Raw genomic sequence first — 20,306 nt, 5'->3', positions numbered from 1 at the left:
TTTTAAATGGCCTAATTATTGATTTTGTTCCTTGTTTGCTAGTGTGTGGGCCCTTACACTTTGCCTGTAACTGTGCTGTGATGTTTGCAGTGATAAGATTTTTGTTTACTTACCTGCTAATACTGACTGTGGACACGGAACTCCTCCTGTGCTGGGTTATTCCGTGATCCAATATCGCACGCTTCTTATTGCCTGAATGTTGTCATTGTATTGTCTCTGAGTTTTGGGTACAATGTGACTGCAAGCTGTTCACAGGCAGAGGACACGTAAATGTTGAGCTTCCTGCTGTGTAGCATGGTAGAGTAACTTCTTGCGAAATACTTTGGAGTGCTGGTGTTATACTGCACTCAGTGCAAACTCAAACTAACTCCATCTGACTTCTCGGCTGTGTGAGGGAGCTGACAATTGGGGTTAATGGGGAAGCGTCCACCTGGGGTGTTAAAATGTCTCACTCCCTGTGTGTGCCATCCTTTTCCCCTCTCTGTAACAGACAATCATAAAGCTATAAGTCCCCCATCACTAGGAATGCCAGTGTTGCCAAATGGTTGAATGTTAATGCACATAGTGACTCAGTGCCTTCCTATACCCATTGGAAAGCAGCGTGACTCATTACCCAAATGGATGATGCTTGACCGTCACCTAAACAGCCTTTATCGCCACCTTTTCAATTCTTCTATACTTGCGTCATGAAGGTATAAAGGAAAAAAACACTTCGGAAGAAAAAGTCATGTTGTAAAATTATTGAACACAATGTTGAGTCTCTTTTTTGAGCACATTGTGTGTTTTTCATACTAATTTTAGGATTCAGCCCGTTTTTGGCTCACTCAAGCATCCTTTCCTCAAAAACTTTCAGATTGCTATTTCTCATTTTAACTAATTGTTTTTAATAGAGAGCTTTGCTTGCTTCTGTGTACTGCAGCAGAACAGGTCAAAACTCAATGCTGCCTCAGTTAATTTTTTTATTAGACTTTTTCTTAGCTTTCATTCTAGTAGCAACCACAACCAGAACTGAACTTTTACTGAATTCACACCCAAGACATCTTAATTAACTCGCTGTATTCTAAGTTTCCCGCTATCTTTTCAGTTTCACTGTAGCGTTAAAGAGATCTTCACAAAAGAAACATACTGGGTTTTTTGCCCCAAAGTGAAAGGTTCATCATAAATGCTGGAAATCAGGTCAACCCAGGTCAACAGAGAGGTCAGAAAAGCACAAACAATGTCTCTACTTCCTCAGGAAGGAAATTCGACATGTCCACAAAGTTACCAAGTTTTGTAGATGCACCATAGAAAGCATCCAGCCTGATACGTCACAGTGTGGTATGGCAACTGGTCTGCCCAAGGCCACAGGAAACTACGGAGAGTTGTGAACACAGCCCAGTCCCCCGCACAAGCCAGCCTTCCATCCATTGTCTCCAGCTATACTTCCCGCTGCCTCAGAAAGGCAGCCAACATCTTCGAACGCTCCTCCCATCTCAGTTATACTGTCTTCCTGACCTCTGTGTTGACCTAAGAGGACCAGGACAGATTTCTAGCATTTGTGATGAACCTTTCACTTTGGGGAAAAGAAAACCCAGTATGTGTCTTTTGTGAAGATCTCTTTAAATCTACAGTGAAACCGACAAGAGAGCGGGAGACTTAGAAACTAAGGGAGTTAATTAAGATGTCTTGGGTGTGAATTCAGTAAAAGTTCAGTTCTGGTTGCGGTTGCTACTAGATTGAAAGCTAAGAAAAAGTCTAGTAAAGCATTAGTTGAGGTGGCGTTGAGTTGTACACAAGATATAACGTTTGCATACACGTACGAACCGTTTCATGAGCAGCTTCTACACCACTGTTATCAAACCTTTGAACAGAACTCTCAAAGTTAATGTCGATCTCTCTCTCTGCAACTGTAACACAGTATTCTACACTCTATTCTGCTGCCCTGATGCACTTTGTATGGTGCGATCTGCGTGTACAGCACACATAACAACACTTTTCACTGTGTCTCGGTACAGGTGACAACCATAAATCAAGCAACCAATCAGGCAGTGAAAACGAGTGCCTTGACATCAAAGTAACATAGGATTGTGGCTTCAGGAGTCCAAGCAAGATGAAAGTGAGATGGAATTGGGGGAAACTCTCCATTGGTTGGAGACATACCTCGCATGAAGGAAGACGGGTGTTGTTTATTGAAAACAATCACCTAAGGCCCAGGACAGTGGTCCTGACACCAACCGTCTGCATCTGCTTCAGAAGTGATAGTTCTCTTCAATAGGGCCAAAAATGAGGATGATCATGGATAAATACTGCTGACTGAGGGACAGGAACTGCACCATTAGGTATTGGGAGGCCACAATGGGGACTGAACAAATATTCTGCAGCATGACCACAGGACCAAGCAAATTACTTCTGAGGCGGGAAACTTTTCTTGTGAGGCCGAGAGAGGCTGTTCTGCTTCTCCTGGTGGCTGCAAGTGATAAAGCAAAAGACGTAGATGAAAACTAAAAGCCTCTGTCCTTCCTCAACCCTCTTGGGATGCTTTTCCTGGCCTTGGTAGGTAAGCAGTAACTGCAGCTCCACTCCATCTGGTTTAAGTAGCACATGCCTTGAAGTTTGTAATTCTATTAGAGGAAGTTCGTAAAGATTGACTGGATTAATTCCAGAGATAAGTGGCTTGCCTTATGAGGAGAGTTTGAGCACTTTAGGCTTGTGTTCAGTTGGGTTAAGAAGAATGAGTGGAGATCTAGTTGACATATATAAGGGGTTGATGTAGTAGACATACAGAGGATATTTCCTTACGTGAGGCAAACCAGAGTGACAGGTCATAGTTTTCAGGGATGAAGTAACAGATCTAAAACAGAGATGAATGATTGAATGGATGATTTATTGTCTTGTGTATTTTACAGTGAAATGCACTAAAATCAAGTGAAAAGCTTTAATTGGTCGCCATAATCTGATCACTTTTTGACAGTTAAAGAGTAAGAGAAAATAGAAGAAATTAGCTTAAAGAGAAGCCCATCTACGTGTGAGTTCTGAGCCACTAGTGCCTCACCAGATCCAAACAACATTGAAGTCACTGATCCTCAGGCACCATCTTTCGCCCATGGGCTGACTCACCTTTGCCACTGTCTGCACCAGGTGCACCAACGTTGGAGACTATTGCCACGTTGGATGTTGCCAAAGTGCCGTCCTGCCCTCATCACTGAACAATGAAGTCGCTGATCCTGAGAAATGACGTCTCTCAAAGAGTCATCACACTGTGGAATTCGCTCCCTAGAATGAGCTGGGAACTCAAACACTGAATAAATTCAAAGAGGAAATAGGTTTTTAATTGTGTCAAAGCATTGTAGGCAAGAGTATGGAGTTGGGTCTGGAGTTGAGATCAGTCGTGATCATATTGAATGGTGAAGCAGGCTGAATTGCTTATTCCTGCTCATGGTTCTTGTGTTTGATGGCACCCTCTGAGTTTGATCTGCACAGTATGAGGGACCCCACTGGGTTCCCCATTAAAATATCCCTGAGAGTGACTCTCAAATGAGCCTCAACAGCCCTTATCACCTCAGAATGCAATACACAAAAAGTAGTCATTGGTGAGTTCATCATCTTTTTTAATGTTTTGCTGTCTTTGCATGCAATATTTCCTGATAATGTTATATCGTGTGATGGAAGTTGCATAATTTGTAGAGATGAATACACTATTTTGAATTTTTTTGGTTACTTCTGTAAGGATTTTTTGAACAAGATCAGAGAGTTCTTTTGGAACAGTGATTAAATCCAGCATTTTGTTAGAAAGCAGCTGACTGCAGATCTCGTTGGTGTTAATGGAAAGATATTTCTAGTGTAGTGCAACAAATAGAGTAAACATGTAAAGGCATTAGCTTTATTTTCTGTTCAAAAGGTTCTGGATTTGTGCATTTTTTTAAAAAATCGGTTCAGAAACTCCCCAGTGTTGACTTTAGAAACAATTCTAATTTCTCTCCTGGAAGAATTGATCAGGGCAGCTCAGGAGCCACTTTACTTTTGCAGAAGGGTTCCGTTTGTGAAATTCCAAATTCAGGAGAGTTTGGTTAGAAGGCTGTTAGAACAGAGAAGGTTTAGGCACTCAGATTTGTGAGAAGTTCTCATCAGCAAATTTTGAAAGGACTCATCGAATTATCTCAGTGCATGGCAAGGAAATAGCCAGGAATCAGTTAAGTGAAACCTCAAAAAATTGAGGTAGGGGTGTAAATTCTCTGGACCAGAACTTTAATAATGGATAGTGTCAGGAAATGGATTAAAATTGTGTTTTACTGTGCTTTGATTATTCTAACTGTTGTACATATTTAGATGGCTTGGTTCATTTTATTTTATTTCTTTTGTATAATAAACTTTGGCTCTCTGCAGCTTTGTGTGAATATGTCTCACATTAACTAACTAAACCAAAAAAGGTGATCTATCATTCTTGAATCTGACGTGCCCAGCAGCTGGGATTGTAGGGGAGGTGATGGCTGAGTGGTATTATCACTAGGTTAGTAATCCGGAGGAGAAACAGGTAATATTCCGGGGAGCTGGGTTCAAATCCTGCCATGGCAGATGGTGGAATTTGAATTCAATAAAGAATCTGGAATTAAGAATCCAATGATGATCATGATGCTATTACTGATTGTTGGGGGGAAAACACATCTGGTTTGCTCATCCCTTTCAGGGAAGAACATCTACCATCCTTACCTAGTCCAGCCATTATGTGACTCCAGACCCTCAGCAATGTGATTGATTCTTAACTACCCTGTGGGCAATTAGGGATGGGCAATAAATGCTGGCCTAGCCAGTGATGCCTACATCCCATACATAAATAAATAAAAAACGCTGATGTGTTTTCTCCAAAATTACTGTTGCTATGACCATTGTTCTTTGATAAAGATCTGACAGTTCCTGGGTGATAACTCTTCAATGAAGTTGCAGCTGTCATAAAAAGCCAATTACCTGTTCAAGCATATCACTTCGAAATAGTATTAATTGCTCTTGTCATTTTCCATAATGTTTGAGAAACGGTCAATGATATTTTCACTTCCCTTATCTGATTAGGGCAATGTATTTCCTCTGTTGTCAGCCATCTGGTTCTGGTGAGCATCTCAAAAAACATGTTTGTATAATGCTTCACAATATATTGATTTACGTTATTACATTGCATGTACAGACTAAACTTTAAATTATAAAATTAAGTTTAATATGTTTCCCTAAGTTAGTCACCCTGTATATCTTAGATAACCTCATGTGTTATCTCAATATCGCGACCGTCCTGGAAGAATTCATTAATGTAAATTATGATGATGTATTCTGTCCCAATTAATCTACACAATAGTGAATTGGCAATTTCTATGTCAATGCTTTTAGTATAGTAGGAAGCTTCTGCATAAGAACAAAAGTATTCCATTAACGTCTTTCTCTGTGACTGAAAGTTAAGACAATTTGAACATTAACTGTGTCAAATTATGACATAGCATGGATCTTTCCAAGTTGACAGGTTATTCCACTAAATGTACATCATTTAAGATAAATCTGTTAGACAGCGGAGAGCTGATACAACTTAAGGAGGATTTTTTTCTCTCAGGGGATTGTTGGAGTAAGAAATCTTCTTATCTTGATTGGCAGTGAACTCTGGGACTTCTAACCTCTCTAAGACCGTGTTAGTTAGATTTTTGAGTCAATGGATGTGAGGCTGGAGAAGCACAGCAGGTCAGCCACCATCAGAGGATCAGGAAGGTCAATGTTTCAGGCTGAAAGTGAGATTTTTTGATGGACAAGGGAGTCAGAAGTCATAGGGGTGGCAGACAGGAAAGTGGAGCTGAGATCACAGAGACATCAGCCATGCTGTATAACGTGGTGGACCTGGTGGTGCAATGATGATTTCAGATCGGAAGGTTGTGTATTCAAATCATGTTGTTGGGGGGAGTGGGGGTCGCTGTCAATGTTAGGGATTAGTTAGCTCAGTTGGCTGGATGGCTGGCGTGTGGCCTAGAGTGATGCCATTAATGTGGGTTCATTTCTTGCACTGGTTGAGGTTACCATTGAAGGACTAGCCTTCTCAACCCTTCCCCGTGCCTGTGGTGTGGTGACCCTCAGGTTAAGCCACTAACAGTTGTCACTCTCTCTGATGAGAGAGCAGCCCTATGGTCTGATAGGACTATGACAACTTTTACAAGATAGCCAGTAACTGTTATTCGGTAGTACGGAGCCTTTGTACTCCTCCAAAGAAGCTGCAGCTTCTGTAAATGAGTGCAAGTTGAAAGCTGAGGCATTTTGCGATCTTCAAGACAAGTCACTAATGAATCTGATAGGACATTTTAGAGAAACCTGTTTACCTCCAGGGCTGCAGTTGCTACCACAAGGATTAGTTTGGGCAGAGAGCAATACAGCATTTTGAGGTGAAGCCAGACATATATATGAGGTAGAAAGGATGGGAAGGACATGTTGTAAGGGTGGGGGGATCAGGGAGGGAGGAGATCCAAGAGTAGCTAAAGACCATATGGAACTGTTGGGCAGAGTTGCTATGAGCTTAGTGCAATTTACCTGCAATTTCGCATTTCTTTTCAGTCTAAACAAAATACAGCATTGTGGAGAAACTTGAGTGTGTCTTGGCTGTGTTTCTAAGGTGTCACAATTGATTAAACTGTTGATTTACTTTCCCCATCCCACGCAGTGGCACCAACATGTCCAGAATGCGCCAACAATTTCAAATTGAATAATGGCCTGACATTACCCAGTGATGGGCACTGAGTGACGTGCCTCACTATAAATGGGTGAGAAATCATTTCAGTTTGCTTTCTCAGATGGTCATTTGTTACTCAGCTGGATCCTTAGATTGATTGTAGTCCCCACCCCTCCTTTTCCAGCTGCTCTTAACACATCACAATACACTGTTTAGTTTTGGAAGGAACTGATTACAATGGTTCTGTCTCAGTACTTCACATTTTTCAACCCACTTGTAGGCTTCTCATGCATTTAAAGAGAATGTTGCAGTCCAGATTGATGAAACATTGATGGAATACCTGACTACATCAGGCCTCAGCCGCAGCAATGGAACTAATCCAGACTCTTTTTCTGAGTCATTTTCAAAATGTCCAAGGTCCAGCAACACTAGACTGCAGTTATCTGGCGGCTTTCACAAACTCATAATATTCCAATGCAATTTATAGGCAACTTTTTCTTGAAGTGGCATAATCCATATATCTAATTTGTGCACAGCAGGCTCCCATAAACAGCAATGTCCAGTGACCAGGGGTGTGTGTGGGTGTGTGTGTGTGTGTATGTGTGTGTGTGCCTGTGGGTATATGTGTGTGTCTGCGTGTCTGTGTGACCAGCAGATCCACGATTGACGTCAGTGAAGTCAAGGGACAATAGGAGATCAAGACTAAAAGTGACCACTAAATAGTCATGTTTCAGAACTTAGTCTTAAAACAGCTACATTGGTATTACACAAAACATTGTTTTTATCTGATTTTATTTACAAGTTGATGAAGAATGTTTCCATGAGGACTTGACCTAGAAGGGACTTTACAAAGATTGATTATTGAATAGCAATGTGAAGAAATATTTCACAGATGTATTTCAAAGATCACCAAGCTGATAGTGTGCCTCTGAAATGTATGATAAAGAAAATTGGAAAAGTGGTCTCTGTGCAGCAGACAAAAAGGGAAAGAGCTCACACAACTGAATAAAGAGGTTAAAGCTGATGTTCAAAGAAGAATTGCAGAGCAGAGAGGAACCAAAGCGTAGCCAGGTCGCAATGGCAAAGCATCAAAGTAAAAATGTCTTTCCGCACCACAGTAACAAGAGTGGCATCAAAGCAGGGATGAGAAGATTAAAAGGTGAAAATGGCCTTTAAATAGAGGATGTGTATGAAATAATCCGCAGCCTGAATGAGCCCTTCCTCAGTGTATTTAAGACAATATGCAAACCATATACCCTGTTCAAAAAGAAGTACAATAAAAGATGAAATTCAAAAGTTTGATACATTGGGGATTCTTTGAAAATTAGGTCAAAAGGTCTTAAAACAAATAAGAGGTTCACAAGGAAGAGGTATAAGAAATCCTACAGAGGGTGAAGATAGCTAAGTCCCCTGGGCCGGATGGGATTTATCGTAGGGTCCTCTGGGAAGCCAGGGAGGAGATTGCCGAGCCTTTGGCATTGATCTTTAACTCGTCATTGTCTACAGGAATAGTGCCAAACGACTGGAGGATAGCAAACGTGGTTCCCCTGTTCAAGAAGGGGAGTAGAGACAACCCTGGTAATTATAGACCAGTGAGCCTTACCTCAGTTGTTGGTAAAGTGTTGGAAAAGGTTATAAGGGATAGGATTTATAATCATCTAGAAAAGAATAAATTGATTAGTGATAGTCAGCACGGTTTTGTGAAGGGAAGGTCGTGCCTCACAAACCTTATTCACTTCTTTGAGAACGTGACCAGACAGGTAGATGAGAGTAAACCGGTTGATGTGGTGTATATGGATTTCAGCACGGCGTTCAGTAAGGTTCCCCACAATAGGCTATTGTACAAAATGCGGAGGAATGGAATTGTGGGAGAAATAGCAGTTTGGATCGGAAATTGGCTTGCTGAAATAAGACAGAGGGTGGTAGTTGATGGGAGATGTTCATCCCGGAGACCAGTTACTAGTGGTGTACTGCAAGGGTCGGTGTTGGGTCCACTGCTGTTTGTCATTTTTATAAATGACCTGGATGAGGGCGTAGAAGGATGGGTTAGTAAATTTGCAGACGACACTAAGGTCGGTGGAGTTGTGGATAGTGACGAAGGATGCTGTAGGTTGCAGAGAGACATAGATAAGCTGCAGAGCTGGGCTGAGAGGTGACAAATGGAATTTAGTGCAGACAAGTGTGAGGTGATGCACTTTGGTAGGAGTAACCGGAAGGCAAAGTACAGGGCTAATGGTAAGATTCTTGGTAGTGTAGATGAGCAGAGAGATCTCGGTGTCCATGTACACAGATCCTTGAAAGTTGCCACCCAGCTTGACAGGGCTGTTAAGAAGGCATACAGTGTTTTAGCTTTTATTAATAGAGGGATCGAGTTCCGGAACCAAGAGGTTTTGCTGCAGCTGTACAAAACTCTGGTGCGGCCGCACTTGGAGCATTGAGTACAGTTCTGGTCACCGCATTATAAGAAGGATGTGGAAGCTTTGGAAAGGGTGCAGAGGAGATTTACTGGGATGTTGCCTGGTATGGAGGGAAGGTCTTACGAGGAAAGGCTGAGGGACTTGAGGCTGTTTTCATTAGAGAGAAGAAGGTTAAGAGGTGACTTAATTGAGACATATAAGATAATCAGAGGGTTAGATAGGGTGGATAGGGAGAGCCTTTTTCCTAGGCTGGTGATGGCAAGCACGAGGGGGCATAGCTTTAAATTGAGGGGTGAAAGATATAGGACAGATGTCAGAGGTGGTTTCTTTACTCAGAGAGTAGTAAGGGAATGGAATGCTTTGCATGCAACGGTAGTAGATTCACCAACTTTAGGTCCATTTAAGTCGTCATTGGACAAGCATATGGACGCACATGGAATAGTGCAGGTTAGATGGGCTTGAGATTGGTATGACAGGTCGGCACAACATCGAGGGCCGAAGGGCCTGTACTGTGCTGTAATGTTCTCTGTTCTAGCCCCAGAGAAGCATGGAATTTTCCAAAAGCACTGAGAGAAGAGCCCTGTTAGGGACTGATCATCACTGAAATGGAAATTTGGAAGGAACCTGGAGATTGGGACTGGACCAGTGTTTTGACCACATTCATTGAGAGTGAGGAAACAGACAGAGAAAAGTCAAGGAAGATTATTCTTATATTAACTCAGAGTAAAATCAAAGGATTATTGGATGACCAGTAGTAAATTTGAGGACTGTTTGGTTAAAAATGTAAGGTAAATGGCAAAGTCGTCATAGTCGCATAGGACCATAGGGCTGCTGTCTCATTAGAAAGGGTCAACTGGTACTATTAGATACTCATTTCTCTCTAATGAGACAGCAGCTATATAGTCCTCTGGGACAGTGGAGATTTTATCGTTTGTCTTACACTATTGCCCGATCAATTAATCCCAAGAATTCAGGCCAGGCAGTAAACTTGAGGGTGGCCATGTTAATAAGCAGAACCGTTCCTGGTAACCTCAGCCAGAGGAAGAACTGAATCCGCACTTTACAATCATGTAATCAACAGCCAATGTGATTTTAGACAAAAGGGAATTTCTGTCTGACCGACTCCCTAGATTTCCTTCAGGAAGTGACAATGCAAGTAGATCCATCGCAAACCCTTCAACGTCCAAAAGAGAGGCATTTTGTAAACCTTAATACATGAGGCTTGTAGTTACGCTTGTCACTGTGCAGGTTCAGGATAAATTGGCTGAGACTTTGAAAACGATGTACTGTGGTTAGAGGAGACTGGTTGGAGTGTCTCAGAGTTCAGTATTGGGTTTCTGATCCACGTCATTGATTGGTAGTCAGTATTTCAATGTGACATGATACTAGCCTTGACAAGGCAGTGGGATCAATGGAGATGATTAGAAATGAGGCAGAGCAGGTGAGTAATGGTGAGCAATCTAATACGAGGAATACATAATGTAGCAATGAAAACCAGAAGATTTAATATGTCTTGAATGGTACAGAAATAGTTAAACTTGAAGTCAGAAGAAAATGAGACGTCTCAGGGTCACTTTTTCTGGGTGTAGCGAGCACAATATGCACTCGCTAACATTCATTTCCGACTTAATCCATTTTATGTAGCATTTAGTTAACTATTACCTGTCTGCTTCTGGCTCAGAATGGGTGTGAAGGGTCACCTGTCAGCTGGGAGGGCAGGACCATCTTAGGAATTCCCTCAGGCTGAATGGAAGGAGGTAAATTGGAGTAACAGAGGTCATTGTTCCTCTCGTGAAGATTGAATGGACCCAACCTATCCTCCCAGCCCTACGCAATCACAGGCGTAGGGTAATCTTCTCTTTGCAGCCCAGCTGCTGACCAGTGAGGGGCTACATTACATTGTATAGACATTGTAGTGGGAACGTAGGGAGTGTGATGGCCTAGTGGTATTATCACTAGACTTATTAATCCAGAAACGCAAGTAATGGATCCAGATTTAAATCCTGACATGTAGATGATGGTATCAGAGATAATGGGAACTGCAGATGCTGGAGAATCCGAGATAGCAAAGTGTGGAGCTGGATGAACACAGCAGGCCAAGCAGCATCTTAGGAGCACAAAAGCTGATGTTTCGGGCCTAGACCCTTCATCAGAACGTCAGTCTTTGTGCTCCTAAGATACTGCTTGGCCTGCTGTGTTCATCCAGCCCCACACTTTGTTATGCAGATAATGGTATTTGAATTCAATAAATATTTGACATTAAGAGCCATGAAGCCATTGTTGGCCTTTGGTGGGAGGGAGGGTGTGGAAACATCTATTTGATTCCCTTTTAGGGAAGGAAATTTCTATCCTATATATAACTCTGGGCCTATAATGATATAGTTTCTCTCAATTATCCTGTGGGCAATTAGGATTAGCAACAACTGCTGGCCCTGCTTATGTCTTGTGAATATATTTTTAAAAATCAATGAAATGAGATATCTTAAGTGTAATTATATGCAAATGAGTTTATGTTATATAACAGTTTCAATTCAACAAATCAGGTACCAGCCATTCTTTGGTTTATTTCCCCAGACATTACCTTGACCAATCAGAATCCACTTGCTTGATGTCAATTTCAGCAAAGCTTGGCAGTTAACTGGTGGTCATCAGCTAACAAGTGTATTCTCTACGCCAGTATCTCAAACAAACAGAGTCACACTTTCACACCAATTAGAGTCAGCTTACCAACCAGTCAGCACTTTGCCTCCATTCCATATATGGTGCTCTTTTCCCTTGTCATTTGCATTTCTTACGATTTGTCGTAATAAATGAAAGACAAAATGCTTTGACAAAGTGTGTCTTTTATTAGAATTCTGTGCATATATCTTCAAATATTTATAGATTGGGAAGGGTTAATCCAGAGTATATCAAAATAAACTGAGGAATCAGGTTCAAATGATGAAACATAACATGTTAGATTAGGATTAAAATGCTATAGTTCTTCATGCACAGTGATTAATATTGGAGTAGAATTCCAGAGAGAGTGGTGGCACGATGCTGCCACTGAATCTCAGTTTGCAATCTTTCAGAATGGGTAAAGTAGCTTGGGAACTTATTGGAAAGTTAACAGGTTGGACATTCCTATTTTCAAAAGATGGAGGCCAAATAAATCAGTGTTACAGTATCTGAAATTTTGTGAGAAGCCTTGTTTTCCTTTGTATTGTCGCTTTCTTGCTGCCAAATCCCTGATCAACAGTCTTTCTGTTGGGATTCCAGGTGATGTTGGCAGGTTATTATATTCTCATAGACTCCAACATCACACCTCAGTAGAAGATGCCAAATTGAACAGTAAACTGCAGGAACAATTCTCATGTTATTTTATCTCTTTTCTAGTGCAGGGTTCATTGCAGATGGCTGCAATTTATTTACCACCCACAGTAATCATCAAATACAGTAAAAACTGGGTGGGGATTGATTGCACAACACGCCTGACCAGTGAGGCAAAGTGCGTCATGAAGCAGCAGTCTTACATTTAATCCATCAGATAAACTTCAATTCAGTGGAAAATCTGTGACCGCAGTGTGAATTATCAATTGTTGCTGTGTCAGTAATCATCTTCGGTATTGTGTCAGATAATCTCCTTCTCTAACAATATTCTTTACAATTAAAAAAACGTTTTGCCAACCAACAATCTGGACATACCAATAGTATTATTGACCCAGTGATAGTTCAGGGGCTGTGATATATTTCCAAGTCAGGCTGTTGTGTGACTAGAAAGAGAACTTGCAGGGGCTGGTGTTGCCATGCATCTGCTGCCCTTGTCATTCTAGATGGATGGAACCATGAAGATTTGAGAATTGAAGCAAATTATTACCAACTACAAAAATTGACACAGGATAGGGAGATGGAAAGATATATTTGAGCCACTGACCTGACCTCACCTAGAACACACATGATGATGAATTAAGAAATTTCACAGTACATCCTGTAGATAGAACAATATACTGCCATGGTTCCTGATAGGGGATATGCATGTTCTAGGGTCGTGGATGGGGTATGGTTCAAGCAGGCACAGTGATGCAATAATATACACAGGTAATGTGCATCACATGTCTGATTCTTCCCAAGAAATCAAGCTTATAAACTCCAAGCTTAGAACCATCTAATCACTGCATTTGCACTTGAAAAATTCTCAACAAAATGTCATCTGTTACATGTGGTTCCATGACTGGGCAACACTTTCTGAAGAATCCTAAGTGCGTCAATCTTTACAAAGTTTCTTAATTAGCTAATCTCATAACAAGCAGGGACCCGCTCTCTGCAACCAAAAGAAATATATTCAAGCCTTGGAAAGTTTTTGAATTACCTGGGAGTTTGGGCAGCCTATAGGATGTCATTGTTTTTCCTATCACAATACATGAACCAAACAGATTGACTTGCCAACCAGTAAGCACTTTGTTCTCTTGTGGTTTAAATTTGTTGTGATTATTTGAAATTTGACATTCTTGCATTTGCACATTGAGGGGTACACAATGAAAAACTTTGTCAATATATCTCTGTTTGCAGTGATAACCACTGCGTTGTTGATTTATCTCATCTTCCTGACTGTACTTTTTAACAATGACGTTGACTGTAGTGAAGACACAGTTGTATTACCTCAGTCACTCAAATGGCAATAGTGATCATTGGTGATCTAAGAATGTCATATGTGATCACAAAAAAAGGCAACCCAATTAATTTTCTCTTCCTAGAGATCCCACTCTGAATTCTCTCTGACCAGCGAGGAAAATCTAAGTAAAGACCCAGCCGAGGCTGAAAAATCTTCTGCCTCCGGGGTGATGGCGATGCATGGGCAATTCCAGTCCTCAGAAAGTTCTGACTTAAGACCCTATTCACTGCCAAGTTGGAAAAGCATGGATTTTCTGGATAATGCAGGTATGTGACTAACAAGTAGCACTGACTATGTGGAACACCACATTTCAGAACATCTGAAGCAGACGTTAATAATTGATCATTCAACAGACATGTATTACCAGTTGACTGGAATGCAGAAAACGTAATAAAAAGCATGATTGTTTTCAAGACAAAATGAAAAAGACTATTAAGAGTTAAAACGCTCAATCCCCAAGTAATGATTTAGCATTAAAAGTTTTGGTTTTCTGTATCAGAGAGATTCACAAAGCAATCCAAACTCGAAGTCAGCTCTCATAACTTTATATTTTTCACTTTTTACAGTCCTAGGTGAATCAGGAGGTTTGTAAACCAGATAGGGAAATTATGGGCTGGGGGGTGGAATCTTCCTGAAGACTTCTCCCAATCTCCTGCTTTAATTTCAGAAGAACACTAGCAGAAACAGCAGGAAACATTGCCACTCATATCCATTTCTATGCTAGACTCGGGATTCCCTCAATGATGCAGTGTGAAACTAGGTGAGCTTTCCAAAAACAGACACAGAGAATGCTGGAGAAATTCAATAGGTGTGGCGGCATCTGTGGAGAGAGAAATAAAGTTGACATTTTGGGTGCAGTGTGACTCTTCTTCAGGTCTGTTCTGAAGAAGAGCCATATTGGACTTGAGATGTTACATTTGTCTCTTTCGCTCCTGACGGATGCTGCGAGATCTGCCAAGTTTCTCCAGCATTCTCTGCTCATTTCAGATTTCCAGCATCCGCGGTGTTTTGCTCTTACATAGTCGCACAGTGCAGAATCAGACCCTTCGGCCCAACACGAGGGGTCATAGTTTTAAGCTAGTTGGAGGCAAGTATAGAGGGCATGTCAGAGGCGGGTTCTTTACACAGAGAGTTGTGAGAGCATGGAATGCATTGCCTGCAGCAGTTGTGGAAGCAAAGTCATTGGGGTCATTTAAGAGACTGCTGGACATGCATATGGTCACAGAAATTTGAGGGTGCATACATGTGGATCAATGGTTGGCACAACATCGTGGGCTGAAGGGCCTGTTCTGTGCTGTACTGTTCTATGTTCTATGTTCTAACCAGTCCATGCTGACCATAATCCCAAACTAAACCAGCCCCATCTGCCTGCACTTGACCCATACCCTCCAAACATTTCTTATTCATAGACTTATCCAAATGCCTTTTAAACATTGTAATTATACCAGCATCTACCACTTCCCCAGAAGTTCATTCCATACACGAACCAGTCTGTAAAAAAAAATTACCCCTTATGTATTTTTTAAATTTTTCTCCTCTCACCTTAAAAATATGTCCCTCGTTTTGAAATCCCCCACCCTCGGGAAAAGCCCCCATCATTCAGCTTATCTATACCCCTCATGGTTTTATAAACCTCAGTGTGTGACCTCTGAAACTCCTGTGCTCTTGTGAAAAAAGGTCCCAGCCTTTCCAACCTCCCCTTATAACTCAAAACCTCCATTCCCAGCAACATGCTGGTAAATATCGTCTGATCCCTCTCCAGCTTCATAACATCCTTCCTGTAACAGGGTGATCAGAACAGGACACAGTTATTTATTTCAGCTCGCCAGGTCTACTCCCTTACAAAGCCCCAGATCTTAATGGGACCTTGATAATTTTCTTTATCAGGGCAGTGACTGCTACGTTTTGAGTCTCAACTTGAGACTGTTGTAAAGAAAACATTGACCGGAGTATCACAGGTTAACACTGTCAGCTGTTAACCAATCAGATTTGAGGATCAAAGAAGCACCCCACAGTAACCATTGGCTGGGATCTTAGAATCAGTGGGTGGACAAATCATACCTCCTGAGTCCACTAAATTTATCTCAGAATTACAAAATTGACAAACAAGAATTAACCATGTGATCTAATTCTGAAGGCATGTGATAGGCCAGATAAGGAGTTTACAACATTGTAAGATTCATCTTCGCCTTTAACTTCAAGCCCCAGTTAAGGCTGCACAGACAGGGCTACGAGATAGGGAAAAAAAGATAAAACATGGGAAAAGTAAAGAAAATCCTGAATGCAAGCAGTGAGGGTAAGCAGTGGATTAATTTTGTCAATTTAAAAGCGGAAAACTCACACTGCAAGTGAGCTGAGACAAAGGGAACAGATTAGGGAGCAAAGCTAAGGATTAATGAGCAAGATTGAACTAGGTTCTACACCAGACCTTTCCAGCCCATAGCCTTGAATGTTAATTTTTAGAAACCTGACAATGTGGAAAGAGGCCGTTTGACCAATCAAGTCTACACTGACCCTCTAAAGAGCATCCCACCCAGATCGCCCCACTATCCTATCCCTGCATTTCCCATGACTAAGGCACCTAGTCTGCACATCCCTGAACACTAGGGGCAATTTCCCAAGGCCAATCCACCTAACCTGCATATCCTCAGACTGTGGGAGAAAACCCTCACAGACACGGGGAGAATGTGCAAACTGCAAACAGTCACCTGGGGGTGGAATTGAACCCAGGCCCCTGGCACTGTGAGGCAGTAGTGCTAACCACTGAGTCACCGTGCCTCCCCATGAAACTTCAAGTGCTTGTTCAAGTTCTTGTTAAAACTTATGAGCCTACCTGCCTCAAGCAGTGCCTTCCAGACCCCTATCTGCCATAGTATAGAAGGATAAGATGTCATAGTCCTCGAGGACCAAAGGGCAATCCCTTCATCAGAGGGAGAGAGAGATAGAGAGATGGCTGGTGGCATATTGTTAAAAGTTTAGATGAGTGAACAAGATTCTGGAGGACTAGTATCAATAGTAAGGAAGGGATGAGAGGGGCAGCACGGTGGCTCAGTGGTTAGCACTGCAGCCTCACAGCGTCAGCGACCCAGGTTTGATTCCGACCTCAGGTGACTGTCTGTGTGGAGTTTGCACATTCTCCCCGTGTCTGCGTGGGTTTCCTCCGGGTGCTCTGGTTTCCTCCCACAGTCCAAATATGTGCAGGCAAGGTGGATTGGCCATGCTAAATTGCCCGTAGTGTTCAGGGGTGTGTGGGTTTAGGGGGATGGGTCTGGGTCGGATGCTTCAAGGGGCAGCGTGGACTTGTTGGGCTGAAGGGCCTGTTTCCAAACTGTAGGGAATCTAATGATAACATTGTTTCCCACTCCAGTCAGGAAGAGTATAGCATTGATTGCTGAGACTAGAGTGCCCGGTCCCAAGCAAAATCGTTTAAATACCTTTTCCAAATACATCCAAATTGCCCTAATTCTGATCTTGGCTCGCGATACCTGCTAACAAACGCTCTGAAGAGGAATGGTCGGCTGGAAGGGGGCTATTTGTGATTTGACTGCTGGTTGATTAACTACACGGTTACAGCCATAAATACACGCGGGAGGGCAGGTTGACAGAGTTGTGTTTTTTTTTAAAGCAATTTGGAATCCAAGGTTTTATAAATAAGGGTCCAGTGTACAAACACAAAGCTGGGTAAGGCTAAACCAAAATCTCTCATTGATTATGCCACTTTTCAAGCACATTACCCAGTTTTGAGTGACCTACTTTAAGAAAAACATCAAGGCCATCAGTAAGGTACATAAGAGATTCATGTTGATACACAGGGTAAGACAGGCCCTAGTTAAGAGACGAGACTGGGGAGAAATTCTCTTGTAATGACAGCTGGGAAGGTTACAAGGAATTTTGTTTGAGGTGTTTGGAGCGATTGAAAAGATAAATCAGGAAGTGTTTTCCCACTGAATGGTGGGCCAGGTTTTCCATGGGAACACCTTTTCATAAAGAAGGTAGCAGAAATCAGAAACGTTCCATCTCCCCGGACAGCCACTGAAACAGGTCTGACAGCATCTGTGAAGGAAAGAACAGAGTTAACATATCACGTCCGGTGACCCTTACTCAGAACTGATGGTGGCTGGCAAACTGTCAGCTTATATGCAGAAAATAGGGAGGTGGGTGGGATAGGAAGTAAATAATTAGGGTAGAGCCCAAAGAGAGAGAAAGACAGTTGGACAGACAAAGGAGTTGCTAATGATCAGGCTGGGAGGGTGAATAGTTGTTAATGGGGACTGTTAGTGACTAACAACAGGGGGTGTGTAGTGGCAGGCCATGTGGTAACAAGGCCTGGTGTGTGTGTAGCGGGCGTGGGGGGAGGAGGAGTTCAGTTGAATGTTGTCATACTGAGGATGATAAATCCTTGTTGGATCAAAGGTTACTTTTCAGTTGTAAAATTATTGGACTTGTAATCCCGCAACCCAGTTAACGCTCTGGGTACATGGGTTCATATCTCACCATAGTGGCCATGCACTTTAAATTCAGTTCATAAAAGTGGTAGAACATTCGTCTCAGAAATGGTAACCACCACAACAGTCATTGATGGTTGTAACATCCCTATCCGGTTCAATGATGCCCTCTAAAAAAGGATATTTGCCGTCACTACTTGGTCTGGCCTACGTGTGACTCCAGACACAGAGCAACATGGCTGGACTCTTCACTGCCCTCTTAAATGGCCCTAACAAACCAGTCAGTTCAGGGCCAGTTAGGATGGGTGATGAATGCTGGCCTTACCCTTGAAAGAATAGAAAAGGGAAGTATCAAGCATGGATTTAAGATACTGAAGAGGTTGGAGGGACACATGATAAAATATTCTGAGATTCTCTAGCTATCACTTTGACCAGAATAACACAGGCAATGGCCAATCATCAGCCTTCTTTTCTTCATTTGGAGATGAAAATTGGGTGAGAGGTTTGCCAGGAGGCTAAGCTTCACTCTTGCCCGCTTTACAGTAATTCACAAATTCAAATGATCCCATTGTATCTGAGCAAATGGAACCCCAGAATATTTTAAATTGACTTCTCTTTGGGGGGAATCAAAGCAGAATTGTGTATCTTTACCATTGAGGTTAACTAGATTATGGAGGCTCTATGACTGTACAAAAACAACACATTGGAGCAGAATTAGGTTGTTCAGCCCATTGCTCTGCCATTCGATCATGGCTGAAATGTTTTTCAACCCATTCCCTTGCCTTCTCCCTGTAGCCCTTGATCTCATTACCAATCAATTATTCTGTCTTAAATACACTCAATGACTTGGCCTCTGGTCCTCTGCAGCAATGAGTTCCATGGTGTAACCACTCTCTGGCTGGAGAAATTCCTCCACATCTCAGTTCTAAATGGTTACCAATTCAATGAGGATGTGCCCTTAGGTCCTAGTCTCTCCTACTAGCAGAAACCCTGTCCACTCTATCAGGGCCTCTCAATATTCTGTAAGTTTCAATCAGATCCCCTCATCCTTCTAAACTCCACCAAGTACAAACCCAGAGACTTCAACTGCTCCTCATATGACAAGCCCTTTATCCCATTCTTGTAAAGCTCTTCTGGACTCTCCCCCACACTGCCCCCACCCCTGCCCACCTCCAAAGCCAGCCCATCTTTCCTCAGATGCAGGGACTAAAACTGCTCACTGTATTCCAAAAGTGGTCTGACCAGAGTTGTATACAGTCTCAGCAGCCCATCTCTGTTGTGCTTTGCTCCACGCTGTCAGATGGAAGCAGTAAGCTTCAGGACCCAAATGTAATTCCCTTGTTTTATGCTCCACCTTCTCAAAAGTCATTTTGAATTTTCAATCCTATTCATCCCTCAATCTCATCAGACTGTCTGTTCATCCATTCTTGTTTCTGAGAGTTGGTCAATGATTTCCAAAAGTATCCATGGTTCTCTGATGAAGGGTCTAGGCCCGAAACGTCAGCTTTTGTGCTCCTGAGATGCTGCTGGGCCTGCTGTGTTTATCCAGCCTCACATTTTATTATCCATGGTTAGACATTGCTTTTTGAAGAGTGACCGACCAAGAAACCCTCCTGCTCGTGCTATCTGCAGTGGGGTGCACTGGGAGAGTTTACAGGCTGACTGGCAGCCTTTTACAAAACCCCCATGTACCAACAAATCCTGGTGTGGGATTTGAACAGAGAGCATCTGATCCAGAGGTAGGGAGGCTATCCACTGCACCTTGAGACCTCATTGAGTTATTCAGGGTAAAGTAATGGGGCTGCCTTGTTGAATGTGTTTTCCCAGCCATCATTTGAATCTGTGGAATTCATTGCCACTGTGAATACTGTGGAGACCTGGTTATTGAGCATATTTAAGGCAGAGATAGATAGTTTCCTAATTTTAAGGGTATCATAGGTTACCTAGAGAACACAGAACATTACAGCACAGTACAGGCCCTTCGGCCCTCGATGTTGTGCCTACCTGCCATACCAATCAGAAGGCGGGAGAATGGTGCTGAGAAACTTATAGGGCATATTTGAATGGTGGAGCAAACTCAATGGACCAAATGGCCTAATTTCTGCTCCTGTGCCTTGTGGCCTTAT

The 20,306-nt window shown here is 42.3% G+C and overlaps 1 protein-coding gene across 3 annotated transcripts in view; it reads left to right on the top strand.

The window, feature by feature from the left end:
• The window catches only part of LOC125448607 (rab effector MyRIP-like), a 328,324-nt gene that overhangs the window by 257,422 nt on the left and 50,596 nt on the right, over window positions 1-20,306 (top strand). For all 3 annotated transcript variants that reach the window (XM_048524019.2, XM_048524027.2, XM_048524011.2), the window contains one exon: window positions 13,818-14,001. In XM_048524019.2, coding sequence (XP_048379976.1) covers window positions 13,818-14,001 — 184 coding nt within the window. The remainder of the gene's footprint in view (window positions 1-13,817; window positions 14,002-20,306) is intronic.

Source organism: Stegostoma tigrinum, chromosome 2, assembly GCF_030684315.1.
Source record: "Stegostoma tigrinum isolate sSteTig4 chromosome 2, sSteTig4.hap1, whole genome shotgun sequence".
In the NCBI taxonomy this organism is placed as follows: Eukaryota; Metazoa; Chordata; class Chondrichthyes; order Orectolobiformes; family Stegostomatidae; genus Stegostoma; species Stegostoma tigrinum.
The sequence above is the reverse complement of the archived record's forward strand: the minus strand, read 5'-3'. Positions and strand labels throughout refer to the sequence as shown.